Source organism: Eutrigla gurnardus (assembly GCF_963514095.1).
Source record: "Eutrigla gurnardus genome assembly, chromosome: 8".
Taxonomy (NCBI): Eukaryota; Metazoa; Chordata; class Actinopteri; order Perciformes; family Triglidae; genus Eutrigla; species Eutrigla gurnardus.
In genome coordinates, this window is record NC_139922.1 from 25714436 (window position 1) to 25727948 (window position 13513).

Genomic DNA, 13513 nt, shown 5'->3' on the forward strand with positions numbered 1-13513 from the left:
AAAAGAAGGTAAAGTTGTGTTGAGTCTGATCTCAGAAGGAAGAGAGTTCCACAGTTTTGGGGCTTGCACAGCAAGTCGGGATCTGGGAACAACCAGCGGAGCTGCATTTGCTGATCTGAGGGAGCACCCAGGCACATAGGGGGTCAATAAATCTTTAATATATTTTGGAGCTAGGCTGTGTAATGTTTTAACAGTGATCATTAAAATTTTAAATCCAATACGGAATTTTACGTGTAGACAATGTAACTTAGCTAGCACAGGAGTGATGTGCTCATATTTCTTGGTGCCTGTTAAAATTTGTGCCGCAGCGTTCTGCACCAGTTGGAGTCGGTGAAGGGAGTTCTTGCTGATACCAACATAAAGTGCATTGCAATAATCTAAGCGTGAGAAAATAGAAGCATGTCAAACCTTGTGTAAATCTGAAGAACATAAAAAAGATCTGATTTTGGAGATATTTTTTAGCTGAAAGAAGCAGGACTGAACAATTTTAGTCTTTACTTGAGTCTCAAAACAGAGATCTGTATCAAACGTTACCCCAAGACTTTATATTTTTTGAAAGGGACCCAAGCTTGCTATGAACCCAGCTGGTAGAGTTCATAGGACCAGTAACTATGATCTCATTTTTGTCCTCATTGAATTTCAAGAAGTTTTGAGACATCCAGCATTTGACATCGTTGAAGCATGAGAGGAGGATGTCTAAGCTGCTGGAGTTATTGGATTCTACTGCTTTACACGAGTAAAAGTGAAAACGTACGTAAGTAGGACGTAGAAAGTATCTCTCTGAAGGACATTTCTACTGCCATTTTTTCGTTTTTTGCAAGACTAACTGAATCTGGGGCTGCACGGTGGTGTAGTGGGTAGCATTGTCGCCTCACAGCAGGGTTCGATTGGGTTCGGGTTCCTTCTGTGTGGAGTTTGCATGTTCTCCTCCGAAAGTCATGCAGGTCAAAAACAACAGGTTCCCTTCTGAGACATCAGACTCAGTTAAAGGGACACACGGTAACCTTTAGATCATTAAATGCATGAAAATGATCCTCTGTTGGGGAGGGGTGGGGGTGTTTTAGACCGGTCACCACGCTGCTCAAAGAAACACGCACACATATAAGAAAAGAAAAAAAACTCAACTCAGATTTAGCAATCAGGAAATACTAGTTCCTCATTGCTAAAATAGTTTTTTCTCTCTCACAAATTCATGAAATGTATTATAATCTCAGAGACTATTCAAGTGTTTTTCTCGCAAATCTCAGAAAATATCAGGGTTTTTTTTCTCAGAAATGCAGATTTTAATCTAGAGTTTTTTTCTCCGACTTTTGCACCCCCCCCCCCCCCCCCCCCCCCCTCGGCTCTTTATTTATTTATGTTTAACCACAATGGCTCTTTGTATACGCCATCGTATATCACAACATATTATTGAATAAAATATTGAAATATTAATCAGACAAGTTCTTGGTATTTCTTTTGGGTTCATTCATTGAAATATTAATCACACATTTTAAAAAGAGATTTATAATAATTGATCAATTAGTTTAAAAATAATCCTGATTAACACATTTAAAAAAATCTTTATAATCGTTAAATATTTTCAATAATTCCTAATTATTTGACACAAGTCGTCTCAAAGGAGATTCCAACATATTTTCTATGAGATTTTATTAATCTGGAGGGAAACTGTTTGTGCAGCAGCTGTAGTACAAAGTAGAAAAGGGTGCAAATGTAACACACTTACAAATTATAACATCAATAATACAAATATCAACAAACCACGACATTAAGAGGTCAAAAAGTAAGGAGCATACAGATGTTCGACAACTGGCATGTATCTATGGAAATATGCGACATGGCTATATATTACTCCGAAGTATTAATCCTTCATATTTGTAGCTGCCAAAACAAATACTGAACCGTGATTTACTTCATGCTAACCTGCATATTTTACAAAACAACAAAACAAAATAACTTACTGTGATGATACTAACAATAACTTACTGTTATAATAATACTAACTTAAATATCAATTATTTCTGTTAACCAAATAACTTACTTACAATAATAATAATAATAATACTGACTTGGATAGAAGTGGTAAGAGCAGCTCCAGCCTGAAGCAGATTGTTGTTACTGAGGACAGAACTTCTCATCACGTCAGACAGATGTTTGTTTGTTTGTTTGTGTGAAAGTTTCAGATTATTTACTAAATTCAAACCAGCTTTCTGTTGGAGCTTCTAGAGAGCAGCATTTTTACTTTTTTTTTTTTTTTTTTTACTTTAAGTGGTCGGATGCCTGAAATAAGGTCAGAGGTCAATGAAGCTGAAGAGATTTTTAGCGATTTGTCCTACAGTAAAAACATGAACACTCATTTTGAAAAAAGGCGGTTGCTAAGAAGCGGTGAAACGAGGCCACAGATGTGATCTTTCCGACTTGTCCGCCTGCGATGCTCAAGCTTGTGTGACCGCGGTGGACTCTGTTTGTAGCCTAGCGTCGCATTTAATTTTCCGGCCAATTGCATTCACGCTCATTATTTTGCTGAACAAAACGTGAAGCATCATAAACTTGGGTTCGCTATTCTGCAATAATCCAACTTCCTGTTCGGCCTTCAAAAACGCGGCAGCTGTCTAGAACGGTCGTCTTCGGCGCGGCTGGCATCAGATCCGAGGAGTAGAGTAGATTAAATTATCGCCGTCATCACGGAAGGCGCTTGACGAGCCGGCGTTGGAAAAAGTCACCTCAGAGTAGGTGAGTCTGTTTGAGTCTTCAGCCTGCAAAAAGGAAAACAAAGAGAGGTCAAAGAGTTGTCGCTGGTTCGGATCCACGTTTACTAGCAACTACTGTTGCTGCAGTATGTTCATGAATAGGTCTTTAACATCTTTAACCCTGTTTGGCTCAGGGATCAAAAACAGAAACATCACCATGGAGGGCTTCTGGTTCTGAAAGCTTGTATTCTCTCTGCAGGCCATCAGGGGGCGACTCCTCTGACAGCAACTAATGTTTCCTTTCATGCTACTGTTTTTGAGCCCAATGATGAATCATATTGCAATTTTTATATACATTTCTGTCTTACGTTTTTGAATATTGGCTGCTGTGACAACGCTGTGGCCGTTGTCGTTGGCTTCATCTCCGTTTGGATGGGTGTATTTGACACGAGCGTGAACTGAAGAGATTTCCACAGGAGACCTGTGCTCTCTGTCCTCTCCGATGTCCTCGTACACTCGGTTGGCCTGTGGGACGGGGGTTTGTATTAAACTCTGCTGGTTTCAAAAACACTTGTGATGCTCGTACGTCTCAGATTCCACCCAAACTCACCTCTGTGACATTGGCAAACTGCGATTCCTCAGGAGGTTCTGGAAAAACACAACAGCATCGTGACAAAAGGGAAGTTGGAGGAGTTGCCGGTCCGTGTGGACGTGTTTCCTGTGACCTCACCTTTGCGCTTGTGAGCCCGCCTCCTGCAGAACATCAGCACGGCCAGCGAGACGAATACGATGCCGACCAGAGTCCGACCCGCATACAGCAGCACATCTGGAGCAGTTTGAGGAGAACAACAAATTGTTGGTTTATGTTGACACTTCTTGGTGGACGAAGACGAGTCCCGTCCTGCCCCTGCATACAGTATACTGTACATATTGTACACATTAGATAAATACATACAGAAACATCATGAGACCTTGTCATGCAGTTTGAGTTTGACATACAATAGGAAATAAACATGCAGATGTAAAAGAGAACCCCTCAAACATAGATACTAGATATATTAGATCTCGGGGTCGATGTTTATCGGCCGGCCCGAACGTTAAAAGCTTCATCTATCACACACAGTCTGTGGATCTACCTCTAGTTGATGTTCCCTCAGTGGTTGAAGGTGTGGAGCTTCCTGAAGTGGAGCTCAAACTCTGAGTTGTTGCTGCTGCTGTGGAGGCTGATGGGACTGATGATGAAATGGCCAGAAGAGTCCAGTCGGGTTGAGAAGTGGTCGGAGCTGCAGATACAAAAAAAAAAGTCCTGATGAAACTTTCTTCAGACAGGACAGAGACACCAACGATTGTTTCCATTCTCATGTGGGAACTCACCGTCTGTAACAAGGATCTCAAACTGCCTGTATCGAGATTTAGAGGCTAACTCCAGACCACAAGCGTACCATCCTGAGTCAGACGTAGTCAGCTGTTTGATGCTCACATACAGACCTCCTCCTTCCAAAGAGTCTATATATCTGATGCTGTATCTGTTGTTGTGAGCTGTGTCATCAGTTGTTATAACGAGGAAGTCTTCCTGGTTTTCACATCGTCCCTTACAGAAGAACTTCCTGCTTCCTGTATGACGAGGTAAGAAGCACGCCACTGTGACGTCTCCTCCGGTTCTGGAATTGAGGGTTTTTTCTTCAGCAGCGTCTCCAAACAGCTGAGCTGTTGAGAAGATGATCAATCAAACAGTCATCGTCTGTAATGAAGATGATGATCCAGTCACACTGGGAGATTACTGCCATCGTAATATCACCATCTACGCATATTTTGATTGAATGAATTCTGACATTTGTAGCACAAACACATTTACATGTCCAGATTTTGAAAAGTAAATTATTTATTTAAATATGCATAATCTTTTATTTAATGTTTTTGTGAATGAATAAAAAAATACCAGAAAACTGCTAAAATCTATTAATGAAAACTTTAATAGAAGCACAAACTGTGAAACTGTCACAATTATGTGACAGTTATAAAGTCTTCAAAATGTTCTTCTGCCACTGATCTAAAATTAAAATGACTGATAGATCAGGTGAAACAGTGGTAATGTGTGTAGTGGTGGGAATCGTCAGTCACCTCACGATTCCATTATTAAACGATTCTATATTTTGGATTTAAATATGTGCTTTATTTTTACACATTAATACAATCAGGTGAATTAAAACCCATTTTTATTTCAGCTCATCAGCGACTTTACATCGGTTAAAAAAGTTTTCTTCAGACAAGAAGGAAGATTTTCACAAAGTAATAAAAACTCACCATTGACAACAATGACTTCAATCTGCTGGTCTTTTGTTGTCGAGTCTATTGAACGACACCAGTAGAATCCTGAATCAGACTTGGTCAGCTGTGTGATGGTCAGAAAAACATCTCCTCGTGAAGTTCTTCCTCTCTGTATCCATTCAATACTGTATCGGCCATCCTGAGCTCTGACACCAGCTGTTGCAATGAGAAACTCTTCTCGTCTACATTGACTCTTACAGAAAATCTTCCAGCTTCCAAATGAAGAAGAGGGACACTGAACTTCGAGATTTCCTCCTTCAGTTCTTGTATAGAAAACTAGATCAGCGTTTCCATCCTGCAAAGCTGTTGAAAAGACAGACAATCATTATTTAGTGTCTGTACTTTCTGTTAAGTTGCTGCCGTCGGATCAAAACGTGTCCTGCTTCACAACAATACAGATCCACAGTCACACTGGGAGCGGCCCAGTTCAACCAGTTCAGTCTGTGACTGAAGATCGTAGACAACCACATTTTGTCCTTGTTATGCTAGACATTACATGGACGCATTATATCAATACAAATCCTTATCATATATTGTTTTTCCTCATACTGTGAACATTTGCACCCTCCCTGCTCAATGACAGCTCTATTTAATTATTAAACATAGATTTTTAATAATTGTATTGGAAATTTCTGTTTTACTTAAGAGTCTGATCCGGCAGCATTTGTTTATTTTCTAGTTTCCCCTTTTCCCGGCTTTTCTCTCTTCTTTTCTCACTTTTCACACAACAGCGAGCCATAAAAGCAGAAACTGTTAGCAGCACGATAATGAAACGCATGTAAAACTGTTCTGACGTCAATAGCGACATTAATTTAGGATATATAACAGTTTATCCACCAGGCACGAAAATACATCATAGCACAGCATATAGCAGAACGGCGGTAACGGCACACCAACAAAGCTGCACACCGTGGGAAACTAAAATCAGCATTAAAAAGGTGAGACAAAACAGGAACCCAAGATATTACAGACATTAAAAGAGTTGATGCAACAAACCACAGCAGCTGTGAAACTTTCATCATCATCAATGTCTAAATACTGCAGGCTTTATTTTGGCTGATCATTGTCACACGTTTCTGCTTTTTGTTTCTTTTTCTGACCAAAGTAGGTGTTTTGAATTTTGGGAAGTTGCAACACAGTCGGCCGGCAGACAGACAGGGTGAAGCAACAGAACACCAGACAGAAAACAAAAAGGAAACAAAATAGATTCTTACTTTTGAAAACAAGACTAGTGATTCCTCACATATTTGCTCCTTAAATGTCAGGATTCTACACTTTTCTTGGTCATATGTCAAAATCTTAAGCTGCATCCCTAAAAACAAGCACTGGACTGTTTTTCTTAGCTTGGTTGTTTGGAAAGTTACTGATAATAACTGAGTTTGCCTTTATGAAGCACTTGTGATGAACTTTAAAGCACAGGTTCATGTTTTCTCTAGTCTCTCCTGAAACAATACACAACAATAAACATGTAGATTGGAACAGTTTGTGGTCTTCTGGCCACACAGCGATCCTTATTAAAGCTGTTTCAAGCTCACGTGAAGCTTCGGCAGGTCTGAATTAGATCAAATCAAGCGGAGCCTCGTATTAACTCAGACAGTAAAGAAATACCAAGTGTGTGTACTCACAGAGGAGGAAGAAGCAGATGGCAGTGTGAAGGACATTCATGTTGATGCCTCTCGTCCTTCTCCACTGACAAAACCAGGAACTTCTTCTTTCTTTAAATGATGAGTCCCTCCTCCAAACACAAGATTTCATGACCCAGATCTGCTCTCCTCCCCCTCCATCAGTCTGTATTTACACTGCAGGGCCTGAGGTCAGCTGCACATGTATGTATGACTTTACAGTAGGACCCGATCATTTCCACGATGCGTTAAACGAGGACGGAATCGCGGAATCTGACAGTGAAAATGGAATCAACTGTAAAACGCGGAATTCTGTGGAATTTGTCAACCTCTGGATACAATTTATAAAAATATCAAAAAATGTATGTTTTCTCTTACAATAAGTGTTTGTCACAGCACTTTAGCTGGAAAAGGAAAAAAAATGACATGCTGTTGAGTCTCTACTGTGTTTTAGTGTAATTAATGGGTACATCGCTTCATCCAGCGTCTCTCCTCTCACACTCACAGAAACATTCAGAAATAAATTGATTCCCAACTGAAAGTGAAACGAGTGGATCGACAGATGCGCTGACTTCAGACACAGTAAAAGCATATTTATTCACATTTGTATGGCCTCTGAATGACAAGGAATTAGAATTAGAACTACGAGAAAGTTTCTTCAGTAAAAATGCTATAAAATAGAAAAAACAAGAAAGAATTTAGTAAAATAAAACGGAATCTGGAAAAAATAAAAACGGATCTCATAGGACCCTTCTTACCACCGTCATTAAAAACCACTGCATGTTAATGGTCATATTGTGGTGATAAACCACAAATGTACAATATACATACAAAATACAGTTATTTGGGTAAAGTTCATATTGATGTCAGATTTCAATGTGACCTTTAAAACCAGTCTTGGTTTATTCTACTGTATACTTTATGACAGAAACATGACTCAGCAGAATCACACTCTGATTGAACCAATACAGTAACTGGGGTAATTAAAGTACATTCTTTAGACCTGCAGCTTATCTAATGGAGAGAGGAATTAGATACGGTATTTACATAGTATAGTATTTACATAATCAGGTTCTAAGCAGCTTTAATGTGTCTAAAAGCTAACATGACGGTAACTCTTGTTCAACAGAAGAGAATGGAATAAGACAATGTCTGTTGCTATTAACTGGTTACCAGCTGGACGTCTTCACTGGTTGTAGTTCTAATACAGTTCTCCTGTCTCTAAATCTTAGTGAAGTCTCTGGCTGTGTTCGAAATGCCATACTAACGTACTGCCTACTACAGACTCAACGTGTATGTACTGCATACTGCCTACTAAATGAACGTTTGAGTATGCTGTTACCCTCAGACTGTTCACACCGAAGTAAACACATCTCATACTACATTTTTTTGTTTTTTTTAACTTTATTGACATCTCGTCCTCATCTTCTCTCACGTAACCGAATCGATTACGTTAGCGGTTCTAGCTCCCGTTTAATATTAATTACTTATCAAAATATAAAGCATGATTATTATTACAGTTAATTTAATATTTCTAAATATTTTTTAAGTCAAATTACAACTGTCAAATGTTTTCTACAGTTTATTATATATGCGCGCTCTCACGCTTTCCCTCTTTCTTCCTCTTACCCGAGTAGCTGCCTTCACTCACCATCGATCGCGACTGTTAAGCAGCTTTTATCGATCATTAATCGTTCATAGATCGTATTATACCTCTGACCACGGATTACCAGCACTTTCACCGCGGAGACGACGGAGGCAATCTGCCCGTCGGAGGAGCTACATTATTCACATACATGGAATTTGGATTTCCCTCTGAAGTAAGTAATATGACTTATCTGGTTAAAATACGTTCCTTTATTATTTGATTATCAATAGATGTGCATATGCATGCATAAACAAATGTAGGCTACATGTAGGCTAATATAAGTGGTTTTAATAGTATCATGCATGAGTTTGGTGTGATAAAAATAAACAAGTACAAGCAAGTGGGATATTAGTGAATCATTTATTAGACAAATAATCCATGTTATATATACAGGTTGCAATACGTGTATGATAAGAAGAAATAAGTAGTTTATCAACAAATGAATAGGAAAGCATTCAGAATAAATGTAATATCTGATGTTTTCTGTTACAGGTTGGTGCCAGACGGCCGTACTGCAGGTCAATCCTCATGTTCCCCCGATGGGCCTCTACTTCGGGAAGGGGATTTAAGGAAGGACTTCTGTCTTTCAAGGCGTTCCACGGAGAACCTCGTCCACTGCTTACTAACAGAACATAGATGGGTTCCATGTCCATAGTTCCACGGTGGTGATGGGGGTGACAGCGACGAAGCCAACGAGCCACTCCAGCAGTCCTGGGACATCCTCAGAGGCTCGTAGCTGCAGTGTCTGCTCCAAATGTCCAGATCCCTGTGTTGCAAGAACATGATTATTGTTGAGGTTTTATTTGTGTTTATCAGTAGTGCAGTTTATAAGTAATACCACACAAGTTCTTACAGATACGTTTCCTGTTAAATGTTTTAGGAATATATCTGATGATCTGCACAAATATAAATAATAAATATCTGAATATATATAATTGTTGACTCATGTTTTCGGCCTGCAGGTCTATTTCCCTCCTGCTCTGGAGGAGAGACCCTGCTGCAGTGGTTGGCATCATGGCTGAGGAGATGGGGTGTAGTGGGGTAATAGCAGGTCTTTGCTCCATCACCTCATCCATGACAACAAACACTTCCAGTGTGCAGCAGTGACCTCTCCTCCCTCAGTGCTGACACTGTCAGTTCCTTTAAACAACATATACAAACACTTCTCATAATCATTGTATAGATCAACTATTCACCACTAGTCATATATTATAATATGTACTGTAATACTGTTCCACATGGGACCAACTTAATGGACTCTGATGTTTTAACACATTGTAGATATTACCCAGCACTGACTTTACCTGATTATTAATAAGAAAGACAACTTCATCTGGTTTATTTTATGCTATAGTGTTCAATACTTTAAACTGCTTCCAACTCACCTTGTATTTCTGCTTCATGTTCTCCCACTTCTTATTAGCTCATCCGGCTCCACCTTCCCTCCATCTAATGTTCTTCAATAAATATCCTATATGAAGAACAGCACGTAGAAAAGTGTTACAGTTCATTGATGATTTCTTGCCGACTAAAATAACTGTTAAACAGAACGTAGACATCTCAGGAGAGCAGTACATCTCCAGTCTATATACGCTGGTGTTCAACCTTATATCATTGAGTAGCTTAATATGCACCAGTAGTAGTAAGCACTGCATATGAGAATTATAACATTTAACACCACATTTTTTAAGTGAAGCCTCTCAGAGCAGCATCCCTCCTGCCGGTGAACGTCTCCTCATCGTTCCCTCCACTGAATGAGGCGCCCGGTGTCTGCATCCGTCCCTTTAACGAACGGTGCACCGCGTTATTAACCACCATTAGTAAATATATTATCACGTTTTCACATAAGCACCATCTTCTTAGTTAACGTCGGTAAAAACGGCACATTTGCCGCTTCGGTTACGCTCGCTAACCTCTATGGTAAATTACCGTCAGATAGCCGGCTGGCAGGACCTTCGATTCGTAACGTTAACGTACAATTCCAACAACAATAAAGTAACGTTCATTATCAATACGATTTAAAAGTCAGCTGGAAACATAAAAATCGTGTTACAGTATACTTACATGTGTACGCGGTTTGTGTCGGGCTGTCGCCAGAATCACCGCAGTCGTCCGCCATTATCCAAAACTTTTCAGAAGTCAGACGAGCCGCAATGCATTTTGGGAAGTTGCGTAGATTTAGCAAGGTCCGCTGTATACTCAGAAATTCTTGCCAATGCAGTATACATCCGGGCATTTCTCGCATACACAAATCCGCATACTATTGTATGTGAACGCACTACGTACTCAAATTTACGTCACAATTGAGTACGAGTAGGACGTTAGTATGGCATTTCGAACACAGCCTCTGTGTAGAAGTATAGTATTGCATCATATTATGTCTATTATGTAAAAGTAAGTCAGATAAATGTATTTGAGTAAAACGCACAACAGTTATCCCTGAAACGCAGCCGAGTACAAGTACAACATGTGGCATGAAATGGAAACACTAAATTAACAGAATAAGTTCCACAGCGAACCTCCGGTCCGCCATGTTTGTTCTTCAATTCACCCCGACAACAACTTGAACATGAACATTCTAGTAATTCTGGAAAGTTGGGATGCACCGACATGAGAAGCATTTCCACCGTTAGTAAAGTAAAAAAGATTACTATGACTACCAACGTTCAGTGGTGGACAGTAACGGAGTAAATTTACTCAAGTACTGTACTTAAGTACATATCCAGAGGATTTATACTTTACTTGAGTATTAGATTTCTTTGGTACTTATTACTCTTACTTGAATACATTTCCAAGACAAATACTTTTACTTTTACTCAAGTTAATTTCTAGACAGGCTGAAAAGTACTCGTTACTTTCAGGTCTGCTCTTTTTCTTTCTTTCTTTTTTTTTTAAAATACTATTGGACACAAGCTGTGTTTGTCAAAGAAGGAACCCTATCACAGTGCACGCTCTCCACTGGGAACCCCCAAAGACTTTTTTACATTTAAAAGCATGTACATTACTGTAGTGAGGGAGCGGCGTGGGGCGGAGGAACTCCCCGGAGTGGGGGGCAATCAGGGGCTGATGCATTTCACCTGGGAGGGGGAGGAGACTGACGGGGGTCAGTGGCGGGGAAGAAAACAGGCAGAGGGAGAGACGGCAGGGGAAGAGACGGGAGGACGTGAGCGCCGTCGGCCTGAGCTTTTTTGGAGCCAGTGGCACTGTGGTGGGTGGGTGCTGTTTGCAGTTTATAGTGCTGCCGGCAGTGACGACAGCTGAGTAGGGGAGTTCGTCGTGTTGATCAGTCCTGTATCAAGGGGGGAGGCCAGAAACCTCCTTTAGGTAGCGAGGGACCAGGGGAGTAGCCGTGCCTTACCTGTGCTCTCATGCAGCGGCCACATCAGTGACGCCGACCACGCTGAACGACTCCACGCCTGCCAGCTGAGCGGCCTGTTCTCCGGTGCACAGCCCAGTTCCATTGCCTAGACCCCACGGGGGGGTCTCGTCACCAGACCGGGGCAGGATAAGTCCTTTATTTTAATAATTTTCATATAAACTTATTTGTAGTCTTGTCAGTTAATGTCCGAGTGTTATATGATTTCCTTCTTAAAGAAAGGTTTTTAATGAACTGACGTCAGTGTGCCAGCGGCCCCGTTAAGGGCAGCCCATTACTCTTGCAGCGCTCTGCCTCCCCCTAGTGTTAAGAGTGGGGTTCGACCCGATATGTTGGTCGCTAAGGAGCCAGTGTGCTTTTGAGCTCCCCTGGTGTGTAGTGTGATACCTGTTCCGGTTGCTGTGCAGTGATTTGTGTGCAGTGTCCCTTGTTGGGTGTGTTCTCTTGTGTGCAGTGTTGGTGTCGCCGGATGGTGGAGTACCTGCCTGACCTGCTGGAGCTGCCCTCATTGGTCTGCTGGGTGCAGACGTCCCTAACCTAAAAATGAATTGGAAATAAAGATTGTCTATTGTTATACATATCTGTCTGTGGTGGGTGCTCTCTGACCTCTAATACCGGACCAGACCGGGTTAACAAAGGTGGTGGCAGCTTGACGCTACTCTAAACATCTAAGACCACAAAATGTATTACAGTACCTTTAAAAGCAAGTACTTTTTTACTCTTACTCGAGTACCATGTCGACTGAGCTACTTTTACTTGTAACGGAGTACATTTTGACCAGTAGTATTTGTACTCTTACTCAAGTACTGGGGTCGAGTACTCTGTCCATCTCTGCCAACGTTACACATTCCTTCACAGACACAGTTGAAATATTAAAATGGAACAAAAGTGCTAACGAGAACAGCCCGAGGAGCTAGCTTAACTTACCGGCTAACTGACGAAGAGGGAAAAACGGCGCTCCTCGAGTCATTTGTAGCTTCTTCCTAAAGTTAACTTTTCACTGTTATCTGTTGAAATGTCTTATATGTATTTAATATTGTACCTCATATCATGTAATTAAATAATAACATGGCGGCTCTGTGCGCCAAGACGACCGTAGCGAAACATCAACGAGATCGCGGCTTCTCTCTCCCTCGCCTTCCGGCCCGCCCTTCACAATAAAAGCCCGGAAACCCTTCAGACTGGACCGCTACTAACCAGAGGAGCCTATATTAAAAGGTAAAGTAACAAATACGTTTACATTATAGTTACGTTTATGACTTATTTTTTCTCAAGCTCAATGAGGAGATACAAAAGCGTTTTTGTTTCCCTTTTCCTTTTTTTTTTTAACCTTGTGGACTTCTCGTCTGTATTTCTATGACATTTTAATTGTAAATTGTTTCACCTTTACTGTATTATTTTACTGTTCGGTGAAGCACTTTGAATTGCCTTGATGTATGAAAGGTGCTATACCAATAAAGTTGCCATGTTGCCCTTTGCTCCTCTCTCAAGTTCACTTTCTCTAGCCAGAAATGACACTGATGTACTTCCTGTCAATTTTAGTGAAAGATGGGACTTGAAATGAAAATGAAGGAATCTGACTGGCTTAAAACAACTTTAATTGAAAGCATTAATTCATAACAAATTCAATTAAAGAAATTAATTTAATTTTAACCCCGTCGATTAATTCTGGGTTTTATTGACTTTAGAAGAATAGTTTGCAGAGATTAAAAGTTTCTCCATCGTTTTCACCAAAAACACTTCTTGTGACTTTAAATATTATTAATGACCAGAAATACGTGTGATGCATTCTTTTTGAGTCTGGTTTGGGTCCTCTCACCACCACCAATAAACACATGTATGTATGCAA

At 40.5% G+C, this 13513-nt stretch overlaps 1 protein-coding gene and 1 long non-coding RNA gene across 2 annotated transcripts; both read right to left on the bottom strand.

Annotated features, from left to right (window-relative positions):
- Positions 1 to 1580: 1580 nt before the first annotated feature.
- Positions 1581 to 6715, bottom strand: LOC311017664 (uncharacterized protein). Its single transcript, XM_084016158.1, has 8 exons — positions 6644 to 6715; positions 4995 to 5321; positions 4065 to 4397; positions 3827 to 3973; positions 3421 to 3516; positions 3301 to 3338; positions 3059 to 3215; positions 1581 to 2756 (listed from the first exon to the last, which is right to left on the bottom strand). Exons 1-8 carry the CDS (start codon positions 6681 to 6683, stop codon positions 2752 to 2754), a joined length of 1143 nt encoding a protein of 380 aa, XP_083872284.1. The 5' UTR covers positions 6684 to 6715; the 3' UTR covers positions 1581 to 2751.
- Positions 6716 to 8924: 2209 nt separating this feature from the next.
- On the bottom strand, positions 8925 to 10437 carry LOC311017154. The gene is made up of 3 exons (XR_014597595.1): positions 10353 to 10437; positions 9674 to 9759; positions 8925 to 9054 (listed from the first exon to the last, which is right to left on the bottom strand). It is a non-coding gene; the product is annotated as an uncharacterized lncRNA (long non-coding RNA).
- Between the last annotated feature and the right edge of the window lie 3076 nt (positions 10438 to 13513).